The 20,173-nt window shown below is 54.8% G+C and overlaps 1 protein-coding gene across 2 annotated transcripts in view; it reads right to left on the bottom strand.

The window, feature by feature from the left end:
• Positions 1–505: 505 nt before the first annotated feature.
• The window catches only part of SSBP3 (single stranded DNA binding protein 3), a 138,198-nt gene continuing 118,530 nt past the window's right edge, over positions 506–20,173 (bottom strand). Inside the window, exons 6-18 of one of the 2 annotated variants that reach the window (XM_074221363.1) lie at positions 17,497–17,577; positions 16,561–16,620; positions 12,164–12,230; positions 11,957–12,033; positions 7,177–7,241; positions 6,942–6,990; positions 6,277–6,312; positions 5,581–5,635; positions 4,054–4,124; positions 2,817–2,895; positions 2,328–2,356; positions 2,039–2,140; positions 506–1,252 (exon numbers count right to left, since the gene is read on the bottom strand). In XM_074221363.1, the coding sequence (XP_074077464.1) occupies positions 1,223–1,252; positions 2,039–2,140; positions 2,328–2,356; positions 2,817–2,895; positions 4,054–4,124; positions 5,581–5,635; positions 6,277–6,312; positions 6,942–6,990; positions 7,177–7,241; positions 11,957–12,033; positions 12,164–12,230; positions 16,561–16,620; positions 17,497–17,577 (801 nt within the window). In that variant the 3' untranslated portion in view covers positions 506–1,222. The remainder of the gene's footprint in view (positions 1,253–2,038; positions 2,141–2,327; positions 2,357–2,816; positions 2,896–4,053; positions 4,125–5,580; positions 5,636–6,276; positions 6,313–6,941; positions 6,991–7,176; positions 7,242–11,956; positions 12,034–12,163; positions 12,231–16,560; positions 16,621–17,496; positions 17,578–20,173) is intronic. The other variant, XM_074221364.1, reaches the window with a different exon arrangement.

Genomic DNA, 20,173 nt, shown 5'->3' with positions numbered 1-20,173 from the left:
TTGTCAAATATTGATAATGGGGGTACACACTCATGCTCTGCTCTGGATCAGAATGGTACACCTGAGGCCAGACCTTGGGGGGGGGGTCTGGGACTTTATCTTTGTGGAGCCCCACAATCTGAAATCCTTGGGGAGCTCGGGTGTCATTCTTCCAGATTTCTGACCAGTTGGAACAACCCCTGGCCTGAAGAAAAGACTGAGATGGGAAGTGGGAGCAGACCCTTCCCCAGAGAGGCAACAGAACTGCAGGCCATAAGCACAATGAGATGGGTCCCCCAGGGCCCTGCTGATGGCCTTCATATCTTGTATGAATGGATGGGAGGATGGGGAGAAGAGGGTGTGTGTGTGTGTGTGTCTGTGTGTGTGTGTGTGATGTGAGTATGAGCATGTGTGTATGTGTGTATGTGAGCATGCATGTGAGCATGTGAGGACGCTGGCTCTGCCCAGACCCCGGACCCTGGCCCTCCCGCTCTGGAAGAAGAGGCCTGTTGGAAGGAAACCAAGATTGTAAACTGTCCAGTTTATTATTAGGTCATTAAATGGCTACAACAGACACCAGGAGGTTTCATATCTAGACTAGCTTTCCCGCCAGAGGGTCACAGCACAAACATACAACAGGGTTGGGTTTTTTCCTTTTTTTTGTCTTTTTTCTGCCTTTTTTTTTTAAAAGAAGAAAGCAAAGAGGTTGATGGGGGATGGGGGAGAGGGGTTGCTAGAAGCTTCCGTTTTTATTTCCCCAAAAAAACAACAAAACAAACAAACAAACAAAAAACCCCAATAAAACAGAAACAAAAGAAAAATGAAAAGTGTCCCGTACATAGAAGGCCCTCCGCGGAGGGGGAGGGGAGGGGGCGGGTGAGGAAGGGGCCTGCTCCACATCTTGAAATATATTTTCATTTTCTTTTAAGTTTTGTCCTTCATGTTTTATGGAATAAAAAGTTCGGCCTTTTTATTGCATGAAACTAAAACTGGGGCGGGGGAAGGGGAGGCTCCGAGGAGGCAGAAGGGGGAGGGGGAAGGTTGACAGGGGAGGGGGAGTCCCCCCCACCGTCTCCTGGCCAGAAACACCTCTCTTCTTCTTGCATAATTTCTGGAATCTTCCCGCTTGCCATGGCCGGCTTGCTCGGCATCCCGGAGAAGAGGAGGAGGAGGAGGAGGAGGAGGAAGGAGGGAGGAGGGAGGGGGAGGTAGGAGAAGGGAAGAGGAAGGGGAGGAGGGGGAATCACACGCTCATCGTCATGCTGGGGGAATACTGCATGGAAAGAACACAGACAGCCCTCGTTAGAGCAGACTGTCCTACCCCACTCCTGTCAGTGTCCTAAGAACAGGGGGCTGCCCTGAACCCAAGCTCCAAGGGTGAAGGATGTACATGAGGACCCCCCTGGAGAAGTCCAGCCTCCCCTCAGTGGCCCCAGAAGCCAGGCGGCCTTTGGCCTTTGTACAGACCCCGTGAGAGAGACCCCTAGAGGTGTGTGTGTGTGTGTGGGGGGTGCCACCCTGCCCTCCAGGCCCAGGCAGTAGCATCATGCCTGTGTCTGTACATCCACAAACACTGGCACCGGCTTGAGAGGGACTGTGGGGACGGTGCCATAGCACCTCATTTTGTAACTGGGAACCAAGGCTCAGAGCTAGCGAGGCTCTCAGAAGGCTGAGGCAGGACTAGAACCCAGGTTTCTTTCTCAATGCCTCATGGTGCTGCGGCAAAGGTTCACAGCTAGAGATCTGCAGAGGACCTGAGAGGCACCTGAAGCGCAGGCTGCACAGACCACGCAGACCAGGGTGGGATCTGAACCCCGACTGGCCGCCCCACGTGAAGAAGGGAGAGACACAACTCAACCAGTGAGGAGGGGCTGAGAGCTTGGCTTGCTCTGCACACAGATCCCGGGCCTTGGACCATGGCTGCTGACCCCTCGGGGCCAGACCCCACCACCCCGCCACCTGCCGTAGGTCAGTTCTCCAGGATGGGATGGTGGACACTGGCTGGGGATTGGGGGGTCACTGAGGCCTTCCGGGGGGGTGGGGAGGCAGGGGGACTTACATTGTCATTTTGGAAGGAATGGAGGAAGTTTCCTCCTAATTCGCCATCATCTCTGGGGGTGCCGGGGGGATTGCTAATGCCACTTATGTTGTTTGGGGAATTCTGGGAGAAGAGAGAAAAGGGAAGCAGTTACTGCGGTCGCCCCAGATGCAGGAGCACTGGGGATCCCCAGCCCGCTCCTGGACCCAGAGGACGAGGGGAGGTGGGGAGGCTCCCAGGGAGCAGTGGCTGTGGCCACAGAGCTCCCCAGGGGCAGGGAGACCCAGGGAGACCCAGGACCCAGACTCACTTTTGGAAGTCCATCTATGTCACCTGACCCTGAAATGGATTAAAAAACCTCATCAGATCATTGGGGCGTCGGTCCAGGTGAGCCCAGCTACTGCCAAGGTGGGGGAGGGAAACCCTGGAGGGGGCTCCTTACCAGCCTCAGGACACTGAGAGTCAGAGCTGGAGGGGTCTGAGAACAGGGGATGGCAGGAGGGAGAGGAACTTCGAAGGTTAACACCCCCCCAGATTCAGAGTCATGAGCGCTCCCCTGAGGAGCCGGATCTGTCCAGGTAAGCTGAGGGCCAAGTGCATGCTTGATTTTGCCACCACAATCATTTTTAGTTTTCTTAGAGAAGAAGGGGGTGGGGAGAAGCCTGGTGAAGGCGAGCACTGCACTGGTCTTAAAATCACTTTTTTCTAATCATAATCATTCCTTTAAATACAACCATAAATTCTGGCTGCCATTCATCTCGTGCCTCCCCCCAACCTTTAGGGTGCTGCCTCCACTTACCTAAGGATCCATTCATGTGATGGGGCTCCATGCCACTCATGCCTCCCATAGGACCATCCGAGCCAGGGCCCATGGGGAACTGAGAAGAACAGAGCAGGGAGGAGGCAACTCAGCACCGGCCCGGGCCACAACAGGTGGACCCCTGGCTGATGGCCACCCTGGAGGTGGGCTCCAGTCTTAGGTCAGGGCGCCCTTCTGGGAAGCGTTCACAGGCCACATCCCGACCCCCCAAGCCTTTCTCTTCCCGCCCAACCTCCCTGTTCTTCCAACCAATCCTGAACCTGGTCCCCCTCCTCAGCACAGTCTAGATCCCCTCGAGATGGACCCACTGTTCAAATGTGGTCTGACTGGGGCAGAGGATGACAGGGCAGCGGCTCTGCTCCTTCTGTGCTGTTGGTGCAGCGTCAAACCACACTGGCTTACTGAGCAGGCAGGCCGCCCTGCTAGGGTTCTACCCTGGGCTAGCTGTACCTCCTACTCAAGCCCACTGGAGAGGATGGGGGGGGGTGTTATGAAGAGGAAGGGATTGGGTCTAGGGAGGTGCCCGCAGAGGGGTACTGCTGTTTTTACTGTTTTCAGAAGAGGAAACTGAGGCTGAGAAAGGCATCTCCCTCACAACTAATCACATAACCACTAAGTATCTTGGGCAGGATTTGAACTCGGGCATTCCTTATTCAAGTCTCGAGCTCAATGCTACTGAACCCCCGGTGGCCAACAGCCCCATCCTATCACCTATGAATTCGGATGCACTTCCCAAGGGGCTCGGAAACCTGAGGGCGGCTTAATAATGGCCTGGCTGACAACTAGGTGGCAAAGTGGGCAGAGGGTGGACCTGGAGGCAGAGAAGCTTTGGGTTCAAATCCCGCCTCCAACAAAACCAAGGTGTTCATCGTGCAGGAGAGCTCACGGCCCAACAGGTGCACCCCCTCCCAATCACTGGATCAACATCGACTCCATCAGGTTCTAGCTGCTCCGGGGCCAGGGGGCAAGCGGCCTGGCCGGCCCCATCCCCACCCCCACCCGGGTCCTCCAGTCTTGGCAGTGCCCCAAGCCGCCCCTTGGCCTGCGACATGGGCGCCAAGGGCCCAGGAGCTAATCACATCTTGGATGGTTTGTTTTCATCCCTCTCTGGTAACAAATGGCTGAAATCAATTAAACGGGCTTTCCCCTCAGCTGATGAAGTTAATTATGATTTGTTATGGTATCTGATATGGAAATGATGAGGAAGCAGACTTACATTGGACCGGCTGCCTCCGGGCGGCACGGGATTAATCATTGTGTAGATATTGTCACTGGAGTTTGTGGAGTCTGGAGAAGAGTTGGGGAGGGGGTGATTAATTCATTTCTTAATTAAAACAAACTCATGCCACTTGAACTCATTCTTTTGTATTTTATCACTGAAAATTCCCTTTAAGTACTGCCATTTTCTGGCTAATTTGTATTTAATGAAGATTCACAAAGTTTTTAATCACAGAAAATTCAACTATGAGAATCATCCAAGCCAGCCCTGGCTCCCCTTGCCCCCCCCAAATCCCTCACCCTGGATGCACTCGGAGACAGACCAGACGGGGCCCCCTGGTCAGAGAACATGGAGGGTGCTGTCCCCCCAAGTTGGGGGTGGGGTGAGGCACTGGGGCCATATATGGAGATCTGTATGGTGACCCAGCCTGGAATGCAGGTCAGAAAGCTCAGGAAAAAGCAGCAGGAGGGAGTGGGGGGAAAAGAGAGACCGGAGATAGAGACATACAGAGAGAGAGAGAGAGAGAGAGAGAGAGAGAGAGAGAGAGAGAGAGAGACAGAGACAGAGACAGAGACAGAGACAGAGGAGAGAGGAGAGGGAGAGAGGGAGAGAGGGAGAGAGGGAGAGAGGGAGAGAGAGACAGAGAGGCAGAGAGGCAGAGAGAAAGAGAAGCAGGAGGCTCTTCCCTTGCAGCTGGGAGGGGGGTGGGCCGGGAGCTCCCTCCTCCTCTCCCTCCCAATTAGCATTAAAATGTCTATTTGAAAACCCACTAACAAGTTTCCCGGCAGAGCAGACACCACAGGGAGCGTCCTCGGCTTCCTGCCTCGGCTGAGAGCTCACTCCCTTCTCTCTGGTGGCTCCCCAGCCAAGGATCACCCCAAGTCTTATAAGTCTTTCAATGGGCGGGAAGAGCAAGGATCAGGAACTCTGACCAGACAGCTGGGGAAACAGTCTGAGAAGGCAGGTGACTTGCTCAGGTGTCCTGGGGTCGGGAGACAGATAGCCAAAATACGGCCCTAATGGGAAAGTCTCGGGTGGCGAGGCCCCACAAAGGTGAGGACTAAGTAGGGAGCTGGGAGATCCCAATTCTCAATTTCAAAATGTGAGAATTCTAGAAAATAAGGGTTTCCTGAGCTCCCAGATGCCAATGCCTCCCCCCCCAATCACGTCTCTTTGGGGTACCCCCTGTGGGGGTGGACAGCTGCCTTAGTTGGGTCAGCCTCTGACAAACTTCTACGGAAATCCCCCCATGTACACATCCAAGGTAGCTGGAGGCTCTCACAAGGCCCAAGAAATAGGGGGCAGTGGTGGTGGTGGGGCCCTGCTTGTCTTCTCCATTGAGGAAAGCTGGAGCCCAGAGGGAAGGGTTCCCATGGACTCCTCTGTCCCTCCCTGCAGGGATCACCCAACCAACCTCTTTTTAATGGATAAAAGGCAAGTGGGGGGTAGGGGTGGGGGTGGTACTTGACTCTGGGCCCTGGCTCTGGCCCCCCCCCCTCCACCGTACACATCGCTCATGATTACCTGCAGGGCTGGGCATGATGGGCGTTCCTGGGGGGCCGCCACCGCCAGGGGGCCCCTGGAGATGAGAGAAGGACAAGTGAGTGACCTGGAGGGGGATGGGAGAGCCTGCTGCTGTCAGCATCAAGGGCTCACCTTGGGACTCTGCCAAGCCTTCCCCTCCAGCTCCCCTTTCCTATGGGGGTGCAGGCAGAGTGCCAGTCTGGTGCTCATGGGAGGGGGCTGGGGAGCCTGGGGAGCAGGTGGGCAGGGATGATCCACCCTGACTGGAGGCCTGACCCCTGCTCTCATCTGGGGAAATTTTTTGCGGCCTCTCCATGGGTGGGAACGTGTGAGTAGGTTGCTCCCCACCCACATACAGCTGGGAAGGAATTAGAAACCAGCTCCAGCCTAGTCTCTGATTGGACAGAAGAGGTGATGGAGACCCAGTGTGTCATCCAAGGCCACCAAGGCAGACCAGTGGCCCAGATGCGGGGATTCAAACCCAGGCTGGAGTCAGTGATCAACCCAGACGGCCCCAAAGGGTGATGCAAGCACAGGACTTACAGGGGGTCTCCAGAGGGTGATGCAAGCACAGGACTTACAGGGGGTCTTACTAGAGACCATGGGGGAGGAGGAAACTGAGGCAGGAGGGGGGGAGGAGGACAGGGAAGCTGCCCACAAGCCGCACCAGCCCATCCCTCAAAGTCAGGCACTCACCACATAGGTACCAGGTGACGAGGAGGAGTACGGAATCTGAAATGGGACAGGTGAAGGGGGAGGGTTAGAAAAGACTTCCCCCCAGGGTGGGCTGGTTTGAGGGTAATATCATGGACCTAGAGACAAGGGGTTCACCCCCTCACTGGCCCAAAACGTGGAGGCCCTCAGACTTCTCCCCAAGTACTACCCACAGACACCTTCCCAGAAGCAGCTGCCAGTGGGGGTGCCTCCCTGCCCCCTCCTCCTGGGGGTGGAGCTCCAGGCAGAGTTGGGAGGGACCTCAGGTCTAATCCAAAGCCTCTAGTCCTTTGAGAGGAGGGAAGGAGGCCAAGGCCACACTATGGGGGGCTGGTCTCACTCCTTTCCACCTGGCCCTGGTGTCCCACAGTAAGTAGAGGCTAGCTCCCATCCCGCCCATCCTGGGGGGCTCCCAACCCTCCCACTCCCGGGTGACTCTGAACCGCCACCCAGGCCACAGAGGTTCAGATCCAGCTTAAGGAGAGCCCAGACCTCTCATCTCCAAGGCCCTAGTATCAACAATCCCTCCCTGGGGTGGGAGGTCCCAGGGATGCAGGGTGCACCCTCTGCTGCCAGAGGGCACGGCTCTCATGCTGTGACTCCAACCTCCCACCACCCTGTCCCGACCCTGTCAGGCTAGGACTTACTGAGTTGGCGCTGTTAGGGTTGGGCCAAGGTCTGCCAGCTCCTGGGCCCCTGAAATTCAGAAGAGAGGAATAATGGGAAAGTGGGCAGCAGGGACCCTGGACAGCTCCCAGCACAGAGGAAAGGGGCTAGGGTTCATGGGGCTAGATGCCCCTCAGGCTGCAGGCAGAAGTGGGGGAAGGTCCCCCACACCCACGGTGCTCCCCCTTCCCCACCAACCCCGGGGTCTGGCCTCACATGTTTATTCCAGGCATGGCTGGGCCTAAAGAGTTGGGTGGAGGTCTCATGCCGCTGCCGTAATTCTGCAAAGAGAACCAGGGTCAGGGGAGGAGATGGGGGGTAGAAGGAAATTTGAGAGCCCTTTGGGAGGAATAAAGGGAAGACTACATGGAATCCTAGTGGATAATTCTGGTAGAAGCCCAACACAATGTGATGGGAGGAAGGATGGGTGGACTTGCTGTGGCTAGAATGAAGCGCCCCAGATCCAGGAGGGTACAGTTTCCCATCCTCAGAAAAGGGCTCTGCACGTGGTGATCAAGAATGCTTTCTCTCTTCATTCATTCATAGCTATCCTTTCCCTCCCTCATACCTGTAAGCACCTCCCCCAATACAAAAAACAGAGACAAGGCATCCATCCCATAGTCAGTCTGACAGGGTACCCATGGGCTCCCACCTCTGCAAACTAAATGATTTGTATTTGATGGCTTGTCCCCTTCTATTACTGATGCCTCCCAGTGATTCTGAAATAAGGATCCAAGAGACTCTCACTTCAAAGAAGCAATGCTGGTGGTGCCCCAACAATGTGGATCAGATTGTCCCTGCAGTCCAGCCCCAGGCCAAGATGGACACAAATTCCCTTTATGGTCCACCCAATCACAACACACCCAACTAAACATCTCTGCTGCCCCCACCTGACTCTGGGCCAGAAGCCCCTAGGCCAGTGGGTTAAAGTAGTAGGCCCAGCCCTGGGGGAGGGGGCTCTTTGAAGATCCTCCAGGCTGGGGGTCCTAACCTGGTCCATTGAAACAAATTTTTAATAAGCATTTCACTCTAATTGGTTTGAAAGGAATCCAAGCATTGAACCCCCCCCCCCCCAACACACACTGTGAGGAGGGGGCCAGAGTTCAGCAGGCTATGAGAGGGTCCACGACACAAACAAGGCGAAGAGGTCCCCGTTCTTGCACAAAGAGACATTTGACATTAGAGGAAACTGAGCCCCAGTGAGAAGGAAGCATCTGACCCAAGACTACAAGGCAATCAAGAAGGGGGTGACATCTGAACTCAGGCCCTCTGCCTCAGAGCAGCCCCTATCTCTTCTGGAAGGCTGGGGCCAGGGCACTGCTCCTGTGGACCCCCATCTGCCACAGCCCCCCCCCACCCAGCACAAGCGCTGTCCATTCTGGGGGTGGATGCTGGGCCTCAAACTTGGGTTCCAGCCTTAGTTCTGTTGCGTGTGGGCCAGCCCTGCGCCGAGGAAGCATCCTGAGCTTGTTAGTGATTCATTTATTTATCCAAAGAGGGAGGAATGACCCCAGATTTGTCTCTGTAACCCAGGACCTAAGCCAGAGACTGCACACAGTGGTGCCTAATCAATGTTGGCTCCTTAAAGGGGGAATGAACACTAATCAATGACTACAATAAATCATGGTCAAATGAATATCAAAACAGAATTCTGTTTTGTGATCTAAGGAGGGGGCCTGGCTGGGTAGAGGACTGAAGGGCTTTGACCAGAAAGTGAGTGGCCCCTGAAGGAGAAGCCCCTCGAGGGGCTGGGGGCGCTCCCGGCTGCTGCCCTTGGGACCATCCTGTTAGGTAGTGACCACCCTCACTTTTCAGGTAAGAGCATGGGGGCTCAGAGGCGTGTGCCTGCAAAGGAGCCTGGGGGGCTGGGCCAGAGAGATGGAGCAGCAGAGTGGGAGGGCTGGAAATGGGAGCCATGCAGCTCACTGATGCTGCCCTGGAGGGGGCGTACGTGGAGATGACGGCCAGGCACGGGGAAGCGGGTGGCCCCCTGCCTGGAAGAGGAGGAGCAGCCACAGGGACCCTTGTACCCCAGTCCATCCCACTGTTGGCTCCAACAGTCACAGAAAGCCAGGGCTGACAGCCCCAAGAGGAGAGGAATGAGACCACAGGGGTCAAGTAAACTGAGGCCCAGATAGGAGTAGCCCAAGGCTCCCATGTGGAACAACCTAGAAGTCCAGACTTGTCTGTGACACTGCCACCCCCAATCCATTCAGGTCCCTGACAAATGGCAGAAGCCCCAGGCTGCCGGAGGATTACTATGAAGCTAAAGACTCATTTTTTAAACCTGTGTTGCCATGAAGAGCCATGAAGATCTGAGTGCGAATCTCGCTGCTGTGCTCTCTACTCTGACCTCAGTTCTCTTGGGTGAGTCCCTGTAACTGAGTCTCAGTTTCCTTCTCAGCACAATGAGAGGAGCAGTCCCTCCCAGCGTGGGATCATCTGTCCTGCTCTCCTCAGATGCTTGGGGTCCTATTTTCTTGCCTCCCCCAGACTGGGGGTCGCCCTCTAGGGGGTGGGGGAGGGTTTATGGTTCCACTGGGGCCAAAGGAAACTTCATCTTTGGAAGGTTCCCCGAGGCCGACTGGGACCTCCCTGGGGCAAAGGGAGCCCGCCTCCAAGGCTGGCATCTGAGGTGTCTGCAGGTCGGGCCGGGCCATCTGCTGAAGTGGGGAAGACAGAGGGGGCTCTCTCCTAAGGGCTGGGTGGGGAGGGTTCCCCGAGATGGAGCCCTGTGGTCAGGTGGGTCCTCTGGCTAGAGGCCACACCCTCTCCCAGCTGGGGATGGGTGGGTGGGGTGTGCAAGGACTGGAGAGTCAGGGCTCAGCCGGGCCTTGGTGGGGTCTCCATCATCCTTCAGGGCTCAGCCGGCTCTTGGTGGGGCCTCCATCATCCTTCCCTGGCTGAGTGGGGCTGGTAATGGGACCCTCCAGAGAACCACACCCTCCCCCACTTTCTCTTAAAGGCAAAGGACAAAACTCAGCCCAGAACTTCAAGCGGTAAGCCCAGAAACATGGGGAGTGAGAAGACAGGGAGCCAACGAGCCGGGGCCCCGAGACTCCGGGCTTTGGGACTGATGACAGACCTCAGATCTGGAGTGGGCGGGGGGACTGAAGCAGCCCCTTTAATGGATGGATAAAAATATTGTAGAATGGGAGAAAATGAAGCGTAGGAGGGAAACTGACTTGGCCACTGCGGAAGTGGGATCTGAATCCAGATCCTGAGTGAACCACAATGAACAGAGACAGACAGCCTACTTGGTCTCGGGGTCTGTTCTGACTTTCTGGCTACATAAGCAGGGGTCCCCTTTCTTCCACCCCAAAAATTCCTCCTGTTCTGAAGAGGTGGATTCTGGGAGAGGAGAAGGCACCCTGGGGCCAGCCCCTTTCCAGTCCTCTTGGACATCTCTGGCCTTCACTGAGTCTTTCAAGGGAACCAACCCTTGAGATCGTGAGTCCAAATCCTCCAGCAGACCCTGGTGCCCTCAGTGATCCTGTATCAAGGAGGACACAGAGAGCAGAGGGGGGCAGGGAAGCCTCTCCACAGCCCCAAGGAAACCCCTCCCCCATCCCCCACAGACCCAGATGGGAGGGGATGGCCATGAGCACTCATGAAGCATCATCATAGGAATGATGCCCACTAAGAGCTGAGGCTCCAAGAAGAGGCAAACACCTGGCCGCTGGGCTTCTCCCCAAGCCCGGGGTAGACAGGGTCTTTCTCTTTCTAATCCATATGGCCCTTGGGGAAAGCCACAATCTTGTGCCTCAGTTTCTCTGTTGGTAAAATGGAACCATTCTAGACAAGTCTGTAAGATTCTATGATATGGGTTCTTTGCCAAAAATCCCTACTTTATAGCTAAGGAAATCAAGGCCTGTCTAGAGAAATTACGTGATTTTCTTGAGGTGACAGATAGGACTTGAACCCAGGACCATCAGCTCTAATTCACGATGGCCCCAGGGATTTGTGTTGGGTAGAGCCTGGAAGCCTCAGCCACTCCATAACTGTGGGACCCTGGGGGAGCCTCAGCTTCCTTATCTGGAGAAGTCAGACCCCCCTACCCCCAATGGGGCCATGGAGCATCAGACACAAAACCATTTGATGACCCCTCTGCTCTTATTCAGCTTTTCAAGAGCTACGTCCAAGGCAGGATGGTTTCCCCAATTTGTGCCTCAGTTTCCCCTTCTGCAAAATGGGGGGGGGTCTGGAATGTACAAACCATGCAACTATTAAAAAAAACTAAAAAAGGGTTTTCCTGGGCAAAAAAAGAGAGAGCCCCTTCACTGGGCCTCACCACCGTACCACCACCACCACCATGCTTGAGTCCCTAGGCTGGGATGGAGTAGTGACCTTTGCCTGCCTCCAACAGACCAGCCCATCTACGAGGGGGCCCGCTGAGACTGCGTCCCAGCTCCCCCGCAAGGCAGGGACAAGGCCCAGCATGTAGAAGATTTGCCCTGGAAAATCCCGGGGCCCCCAGGGGGAGCCGCCCAATCTTGTGGGACGCCTCCTCAGGTCTTAAATCAGGGCGAGGGCACCTAGCTCCCAGGCTGAGGGAGCCTGGGAGATGCCAACAGGTTCTGGCAGGAAAGAAAGGGGTGATAATTCACCCCCACCCCAATGCGAGCGGACCTCACACGCTGCCTTTCACGGGATCGTGAGGAAGGGCAGATGGTGGAGGGGTGTGTTCTCTTGGGAGATGGGGGTGAGAAGGACCCCGTCCTGCCCCCACCCCACAGACACTGATGTGGCGGAGGGCTCAAGCCCATCACCAGGGATGGTGGCCTGGGTCCTACACTCTACCCTGCCTGATTTCAGTCTCCCCCAATCCCTTCTACTCTCTGGCCTGGACGGCAGCCCCAGAGGCGCTGGCCCACTTGGGGTGTAGCAGAGATGCCCCAGAGGTGCCTCCTGGCCTCAGCAGCTCCTGCCTCTCTTGGCTTCCATTTCGAATCTACATCAGAATGAGACGGTGATGGGGGAGTAGGCAGGAGGTTACCTGGGGGCCAGGACCCATGGGTCCCATTCCTCGTGGGGGGTTCATTCTCTGCATTGAGCCTCCCATGTTGGGGTGTCCTGTAGGGAAAAAGAGAACATGGGCTTTTAAGGGGCAGGGAAACAAGTCCAACAGGTGCAGGCTACAGCTGTGGGCCCCCCCCCAAACCCCCTCCTGCAGCCCTGCCGGACACCCCTCTGCCTGGCGCACCTTGTTGTCGGGTGGGGTCCATTGAGTTGGGCAGTAACGGTTGTGTGCCGGGAACGCCTCCGGGGGGCTGAAAGAGACAGGAGATGCAAACAGGAGGAGGAAACGAGCCCAGGGTGGGGGGACCCCAGTGACTGCACTAAGGGCTCCGACATTCCGTGTTGCCCCTGGGCAGTCCTGGCTGCCAGAGGGCTTGTTTTGACCCTTCCTGTCTACAGACATATTGATTCAGGGCTGAGGACCCTCACTTACACTAGTCCAAAGTCTCATTTGACAGAAGAGGAAACTGAGGCCCAGGCAGCTGGGAGCATGGCTCTCCCAAGGGGGTCAGCCAGCTTGGATCACCAGATCACCATTAAGGGGTCAACCTGTCCTTTAAAGCATGGGCACCTTTGCGTGGACAAAGATGAGCTCACCATCCTTGGGTGCCAGGCTAGATCTGGCTTACTCTCCTGGAGGGTGGCAGAGCAAGTGTCTCCTGAGCTAAAGTGGGTGACCATCCTGCCAAGAACAGCCCCTGTGAGGTGGCATCCAGGCCTCCTCTGCCTCCCACCCCGGAACAGACCCCCACTATTCCTGAAACCTGGGGCCTCTTCTGGGCTTTCCACCAGGTGTTCTGTGGGGCAGGAAGCCCTTGGCCCTCCCTGCTCCTGGCTAACGGCCACTCTCGCCATGCCGGCCCTTGCCTTCTACTTCCTGGTGGTCAGGCACCTGGCAAGGATGGATTCTATTCTATGGGAAGAAATGCTAGGGCCTGAGCAGACTTCTCTTGCTCACTTTGCAACCCGAGACAGGATTAGAACTTGGGACCCACCCTTGCCTTAGTGGCTCCATTTCTAGGGTTATTGGATGATCCAGAACCTTTGGTCGTTGAGTCTGTCGGCAGAGTTTCGAGCCCTCTGCTCCAGCCCGGCTCCCACCATGTGGGTGCCCAGGCTCTCTCCTTGGATACCTCCAGGGACGGGGGGCTTGCTTCTCAAAGCTCTCATTCCTAGGACCTGGACCCAGAGCTGAAAGGGACCTCAGAGATCCTCTAGCTGGACTCTCCTTTTGATTTTATGGTCCTTGGTTGTGGTGACTAGCCCAAGGTCACAGCCCTAGGAAGTGTCTGAAGCCGGATTTGAACTCAGGTCCTCCTGACTCCAGGACTGGGGCTCTATTCTCTTTAGCACTCCTAAGCCACCCTCCCATTTCATTTTAGGTGCCTGAGACCCAGGGATGTTTGTCCAAGACAGGCAGGATTTGAACCCATACACCCATACCCTCTGACTCCATGGCACCACTCGCTGTGGGGAGGTTTCTCTTCCTTTGGCATCGCTCCATCAACCTGGCGTGTATCCCCAATGCCCTGGAGACTGACACCTGCTAACAGCCCACTGGTCTAAGTGGTCACACAAGGGGCACCCCAATGACTTTGGAAAGAAACCAGGGAGCCCCCGTCAAAGCAATGAAGGAAGATCGCCAGTGACTACTGAGCGTCTCAGGTGAGGCATCCCCTGAGATAAAATGGGAATTTTACAGATAAGGAAACTGAGTCCCCGAGGACAAGGGAGAGGTTGTGTCTCCCAGATGGACCCCAACTTAAGTTTCTGACTACCCATGCTAGAGATAGAAACCCGGGGGTACAGGGATGTGGGAGGGGAGAAGCAAAGGGTTCCCCGCCACAAAGGTCCAGTGGACCCCGGGCCGCCATTGACCCTTCCCTGGCCGCTCTGCCCTGGGCTGTGCTGTTCCACCTTCAGCCCCCGGACCTGTAGAGCATCCCCAGCGGCTTTCGGAAGAGGCCAAGCTCAGGGGCAGTCTTCCCTGGCCCCCCTCCTCCTGGAAATCTGTTCTTCAGGATTATGCTTAGCAATGCTTCACTGTCTCTCAGGCTAGACTGGGGGGGTGGGGGTGGGACCTCCTGCCTTTGTGTCTCTGGGGTCCAGGCCTTGGGAGGCCTTTAAAGATTTATTTATATTAAGCATTGATTAGGCACCTACTATACGTATATTAGATACTGCAGCTACTGGAGGTCCTTAATGCTATGTAATATGAATGTGGATAATATTTTGCTATGACGATCCCCTATTGTAGCCTTATCAATGGGGGTTTAAAAGATATTTAAATCTAAAGCAGAGTGGTCAGAGACACGGCTCCACCTAATCTGCAGATGGCCTCGCCCAGCTTTGGCATGCAAGTCAGCCAAGCATACCCCCCCTTGCCCTAAAGACACCAGGGGCTCCAAAGAACAAGTCAGTTACTGTGGGGAGGGAGGCTCCAGGGCAGGGTCCGGCCCAAGACCCCAGGCCTCCAAGCTCCGCCAAAGGGAGTGTCTGGGAGAGCTCTCAGGAAGATGGAAGGGTGTTTGTGTGAGAGTGTGTGAGTGTGAAGAGTGTCTGTGAATGTGAATGAGAGAGAGAGAGAGAAAGAGAGAGAGAGAGAGAGAGAGAGAGAGACAGAGACAGAGAGACGGAGAGTGCAGAGGGAGAGAGGAAGCAAAGGACAGCATGGAGCTTGGAAGGTATCCCCAGGGCCTGGCTCTTGCCTGGATTGAACTGCTAAATCGGTCTTAATTGTTACGTTTCCCATGCAGAAATAGAAAAGGGCACTTTGGGGAGAAGTAAGGTTTGACCTCTGTCTCCAGTGCTTGCCAGCTGTGAGACCTTGGGCAAGTCACCTCACTCCAGGGGCCTCAGCTTCTTCATCTAATCCAGGATCCTGCGATCCTCGGTGGACCACAGAAGGAGTTGTTATCAACCATCACGGGGCTGGCACCAGCTTTGTTTATGGAATCAATGAAAAAGGTGTTAGGAAGAAAAGAAAATACCCAACCCACGAGGGCAATTCCCCAGAGACTCTGGCCTGGGGGTGCGTGGGCACTGCAAGTGTTTGGAGGCTGCTCCAAAGTGTGTAGATGTATTTGGGGGGGGGGGGGGGGAAATGCTCAGGGAGACCAGAACAGGTGTTAGAGCCAAACAAAACAGCCACTTGGGATGTGGTGTCCCCCTCCTCCTTCTGTGTGTGTGTATTTTTCCCTTTTTTATCTCCACAAAATTTTGTTTCTTCGCCTCTTGGTATTGTTAAATCTAGTCCAACACCTTCCTTCCCCCCCCTTTTACAGATAAGAAAATGGAGGTTTAGTGGTAAATGGAGGTAAAGGGGTCTCCTCTGTCATATAATCTTGAGGCCAGATTTGAACTTAGGTCTCCCTTCCAGGAATTCCACATTCCAAGCAACTAGTCCACACTGCTTCGAAGGCTGTGCAGGTAAAGGGTCTGCCCTGGTGTTCTGGGGGATGCGGGCTCAGAGAAATGGATTTCCCATTGGGACCTGGATGGGGCTATGGGGCCTTGAGGAAATCACTCCTTCACCATCTCTGAGCCTGTGAATGACTGCTAAGGTCCCCTCCAGCTCTAACTCTGTGGTCTAATACAACAGAGAGGCTGGAATAGAGGACCTCCAGAGGGCCCTGGTCAAGGACGACGGAGTGGGGGGTGGGAGTGTGAAGATGGGGGGGGGGGGGAAGAGAGAGACACTGAGAGAGAGAGAGAGAGAGAGAGAGAGAGAGAGAGAGAGAGATCAAACTGACCCATTAACTGGTTGACCTGGGACAAGGCCTCATCCTCAGCCGTTATCTGGGCACATTCCCCACTCCCCTCTAAAACAGACTGAAGCAGTGGATTTTGGGTCAAAGGACCCACCTTTCTATGTGAGCCCAGCTACATCACATGGCCTCTCTAGGCCTCAGTTTCCTCATCTGTAAAAGAAGGGGGTTTTCACGGTATAATCCGGAGGGGAGTCGATCAAGTCAAAACTATTTTCCTCATCATACTAATATATTTTATTTCTAATATGGTAAGTTAGGTGTACACCCACCTATTGGTATTCTTCAGTCTAAAAACTCTTTGGGGAGGGGGCGATCAGTCATTTTTATGAGTGTAAAGGGGTCTTGACCCTCTCTGAGAGTCTCATTTCTATGAGCACCCCCCCCCCCGGAGGGGCCAAGCACTGGCAAGGGGAAGACAGAGAAAGTTAAGAGGGGTGGCCTGGGCGATCACCAGTTCTTTTTCAGCTCTAACTCTGACTAAATGGCAATTTCCTTGCTGGGCCCCCATTTCTTCCTCAGTGAAATCAAGGAGACGGCTATCAGATGACCACTGAGGTGCCTCCCAGTCCTCCCCTTCCTGGAGCTCAGTTTCTCCATCTGGAACCCAAGGGACACGGACCGGATGGCCACCAGGGAACCTCCAATCGAAGCCGCCTCTCCCTGGATGAACGCAGATGCCATCTTTCTCTCTCCAGTTTGCCCGTCCCCTTCCCTCCATGCCAAAGGCACGATGACCCCAAGGTCTTCACCATCACCGTGACCGCCACCCCGGCAAGCCAAATAAAGGGGCAAAGAGAGGTACTGTACGTACCTGGTTTCCCATTCTGATGGGGGGCCTGGGGCCGCCTGCATATCGTGGTGACATAAAGGGCTGCAATTACAGGAAATGAATTCAATGACAGCCTGCATTCAGAGGACCAACAGAACCTGCTCATTCCACAAAACTCCAGTAGGCCTGGGCTCCGGGGGTCTCAGGACCCTCTCCCTCCTGGCTTTCTCTCTCATTGGCCTTGTCTGTGGCTGCCTTTTTCATTTTCCCAGAAAGCGTGGAGGGAGTTGGGGGGTGGGGGGACCACGGGCATGTCAGCCAAAGAGAGGGTGACTCTTTGGGTTCCTGGGGCTTCATCCTCTGGGGCCTGGAGACTGGCCTCAAGGATAGACAGTTCAGTTCATCAAGGACACTGGGGGGAGCTGGGCGGGGGTGGGGGTGGGCAGAGGTTCAGGTGGGGAGACCCCTCTACTACTCTTGGGGAGGGCAAAAAGAAAAAAAAAGCAAAACTAAAAAAAGGTCTTGAAAAAATCAAAAAACCAAATTGAAATTAAAGTCGAAAACCCGCAAATGAAGCCAAACACGCACGCACACGCGCACATACATACGGACACATGAGAACCATCGGGGACAAGGGTGGGGGGCAGGGGGCACAACGGGATAGCCTACCGCGAGAGGAGCCCACAGGGAAGCTTTCTGAGCAGGGGCGGGGAGCGCAGGGGAGAGGCCAGCGGAGGCGGCTGAAGGGGGGTCCAAGCCCCAAAAAGGGGGTAGGGGAAGGAGCCCCTTCTGTGAGGGCCTGGTTCAGAGCTCGGGGAGGCCGAGGAGGGAAGATGCTAACTCCTGCAAAGTCTTCTCGGTGAAAACTAATTATTGTCAAAGGAGCAAAGCTCAGTGGGACGGGGAGAAGCCGACGCTTTCCGTCCGTTTGTTCCTGCCGTGCCCAGGCGCCCCGGGCAGAGCTACAGTGTCCTTTACCTGACTGTGGGGTCCCATCATGCTGTTAGCATTGTGTGGTGCAGGCTGTGCGTGGGGCGAGGGCTGGGAACCCGGAGGACCCTGTGGGGTCAGACAGTAGAAGGAGGTTATAGATTGCAGCACATGGAGAAGCGCAGAAAAAGCTGAATGAAAACAAAACAAACAAAAAACAAAGAAAAAAAAGACAACCAAGGGGGAGGGGGGGACATGTTGGCTCTGTCTGGCAGGGGAAGAGGCAGAGTGATGGGGGCTCGTATTGTCCTTAAAATCACCAGCTCACTGGCCATAAAAGGGAAAAAAGAAATCAAATCAAGATCCACAGATACATTAATAAAAGATTCAAAACACAAACAAATAAAAATCAAGCAATCGAAAGAAAACAGACCAAACGCACTGTTCAAACCATCTTGGGGGCAGGGTGGGGGTGGGGGGCATCCTAGGAAACAGCCTTGTCCGAGTTTGCCATGACCAATACCTTGGGCTGAGATTCAGACAGACACATGGTCCCAACCCAGGCGGCCCCTTCCTTACAAAACTGGACCTTTTGGGGGGCTGGGGGAGGGTGGTCCTGATTTCCACCCCCCTAGAACTCAAGATCGAGTCCTCAGGCTGGGCCACTCTTCCCCAAAAGCCCAGGCCCCTCTCCCCACAATACAGTCCCTCTAACTCTTGTGGCTGGAAGCATTCTATCCAACACACTGAGCTGAACTAGGGCAGCACCCCTCGCCCCACTCAACTGCCCATGGGCACTAAGGTCCTGCTTTTCCCACAATGCTCACTACTCCTAGAGGACAAGGAGTGCCATGATCTCCCTGTGGCGTTTCTCCCTCCCCCTTTCCTTCTGTCCTGACCCCTCCCCTGCCTAAGGAGGTCCTGCCATCACCTTCTGGGGTGTGCCACCAATGGAGGTGGGCACGTTCAGCTCAGAGGGCAAGCCCTGGCTCGAGTGCGCCTGGCACAAGCCTCATGGAGAAATCCATCTCTTCTGATGACCCCAAAAGGGACCTTGGCTCCCCAAGTGAAGTCAGGGGATTGGGGAGTGTTAAATCTGCAATCATTCAGTAAATGTCAAAAACAGACAGGAAGGTAAAAAACGGTCCCCACTCTCCAGGAGCCCCCAGAGGTGCAGGAAGAAGACGACCAAACCACTTTGTCCAGTCGAGATCCAGATCGACTGAAGGGTCGATAAGAGTAGAGAGTCAAGGAGGGAAGGCCCTAGCACGAAGGGAGGGAACAAGAGGCAGAGAGAGAGAAGTGTGGAGGGCGTCTGGGAGATGTGTTGTTTGTCTCCAACCGATTCAGTTCATCCTCATACAATGGCTGAAGGTTCGTGAAGTGTTTTACACCCATTATTTTATCCTCACAACAACCCTGGGAGGCAGGTATTTTCATTCTCATTGCATTTTACAGGGGAGGAAACTGAGGCAGAGAGTGACTTGCCCAGGGTCGCACAGCAGGCAAGCGTCTGGTAGAGGATTCAAACTCAGCACCCTTCTTGACTTTTCTTTTTTTTTTAGGATTTTGCAAGGCAGATGGGGTTAAGTGGCTTGCCCAAGGCCACACAGCTGGGTCATTATTAAGTGTCTGAGCCCGGATTTGAACCCAGGTCCTCCTGACTCCAAGGCCGGTGCTTTATCCACTGTGCCACCTAGCCGCCCCCCTTCCTGAGTATTAAGGCCAGCTGCTCTGTAAAATCATGTAGCGCTCCCTCCTCTGGCTCGAAGTAAGAGACTATCAGGTTAGCCTCCCATGGGCTGTAGCATGACAGGAAGCGGCGGCTCTGTCGTATCTCCTTTGGGAGAACGTGAAAACGGGGTCTTTGCACTGAGTCGGGGGGTCACCCTCTCGATTGAGAGGGAAATGCATCCAGAGAGGCAAAGGGGGAAAATGATTAAACAGCAAACAGGACTGGAACTCAGCTCAGCTCTAGCATCGATTCACAGATATCCAAGGGACACAAGCTGACAGACACCGGACCAGAGACCCCTGGGCAGCGACGTTAAGAGTAAGAAGGGCTTCTTGTCCAACTGCCCTCCCTTGCCCAAGAGAAACAAGGGGCAGAACCAAAGAGGCGAGCGTGGGCTGTTGCCTGAAGTGAATGGAGGCACCGCTGGACCCCGAGCCCATGGAAGGGAAGTGGATGAGGGTCTGTGGGTGCTGGGGAAAAGGGTGCCTGGAGATCCGGGGAGGAAGTCACAGGAGAGCAGAGAACTGGGCCCGTTCCCCCAACGCGCAGCGCTCCCATCAGACATGAGCATCAGAGCAGATGTTCCCCTACCTGCCATGTTACTAATTTCAACAAGTGTGCGCCTTCCTAGCGGCTGCCAGCACGGTTTGTTACCATGAGCAATTTTCTTAATTAACAGACATTAATTAGCCATTTAGCAATTTTGCAAGCATTTGTTTAGCAGCTTTCGTAAACATGAACACCACTGAGATAATGGCACTGATTAGAGGGTCCCCTAATTAACAGTACAGGGAAGGAAAATTGAAATCACATAAATTAGAAAGGGAGGGGAAGTTAATGAAGGCAGGACATATTTGCACCTGCAAGTCTTTTGTACAGCGGAAACTTGGGTGTAATGTAAACAAGATAATTTAAAACCAACCCAAAAGAAGAAAAAAAGAGCCAGAGGGAGGCAGGGAAGGTTTCCGGTGAGGTCCAGCAACAAGGGTG

The sequence above is a fragment of the Macrotis lagotis genome, chromosome 2 (assembly GCF_037893015.1).
Source record: "Macrotis lagotis isolate mMagLag1 chromosome 2, bilby.v1.9.chrom.fasta, whole genome shotgun sequence".
Taxonomy (NCBI): domain Eukaryota; kingdom Metazoa; phylum Chordata; class Mammalia; order Peramelemorphia; family Peramelidae; genus Macrotis; species Macrotis lagotis.
Note: the sequence above shows the minus strand (reverse complement) of the source record. Positions and strands in the feature narration are given on the sequence as shown.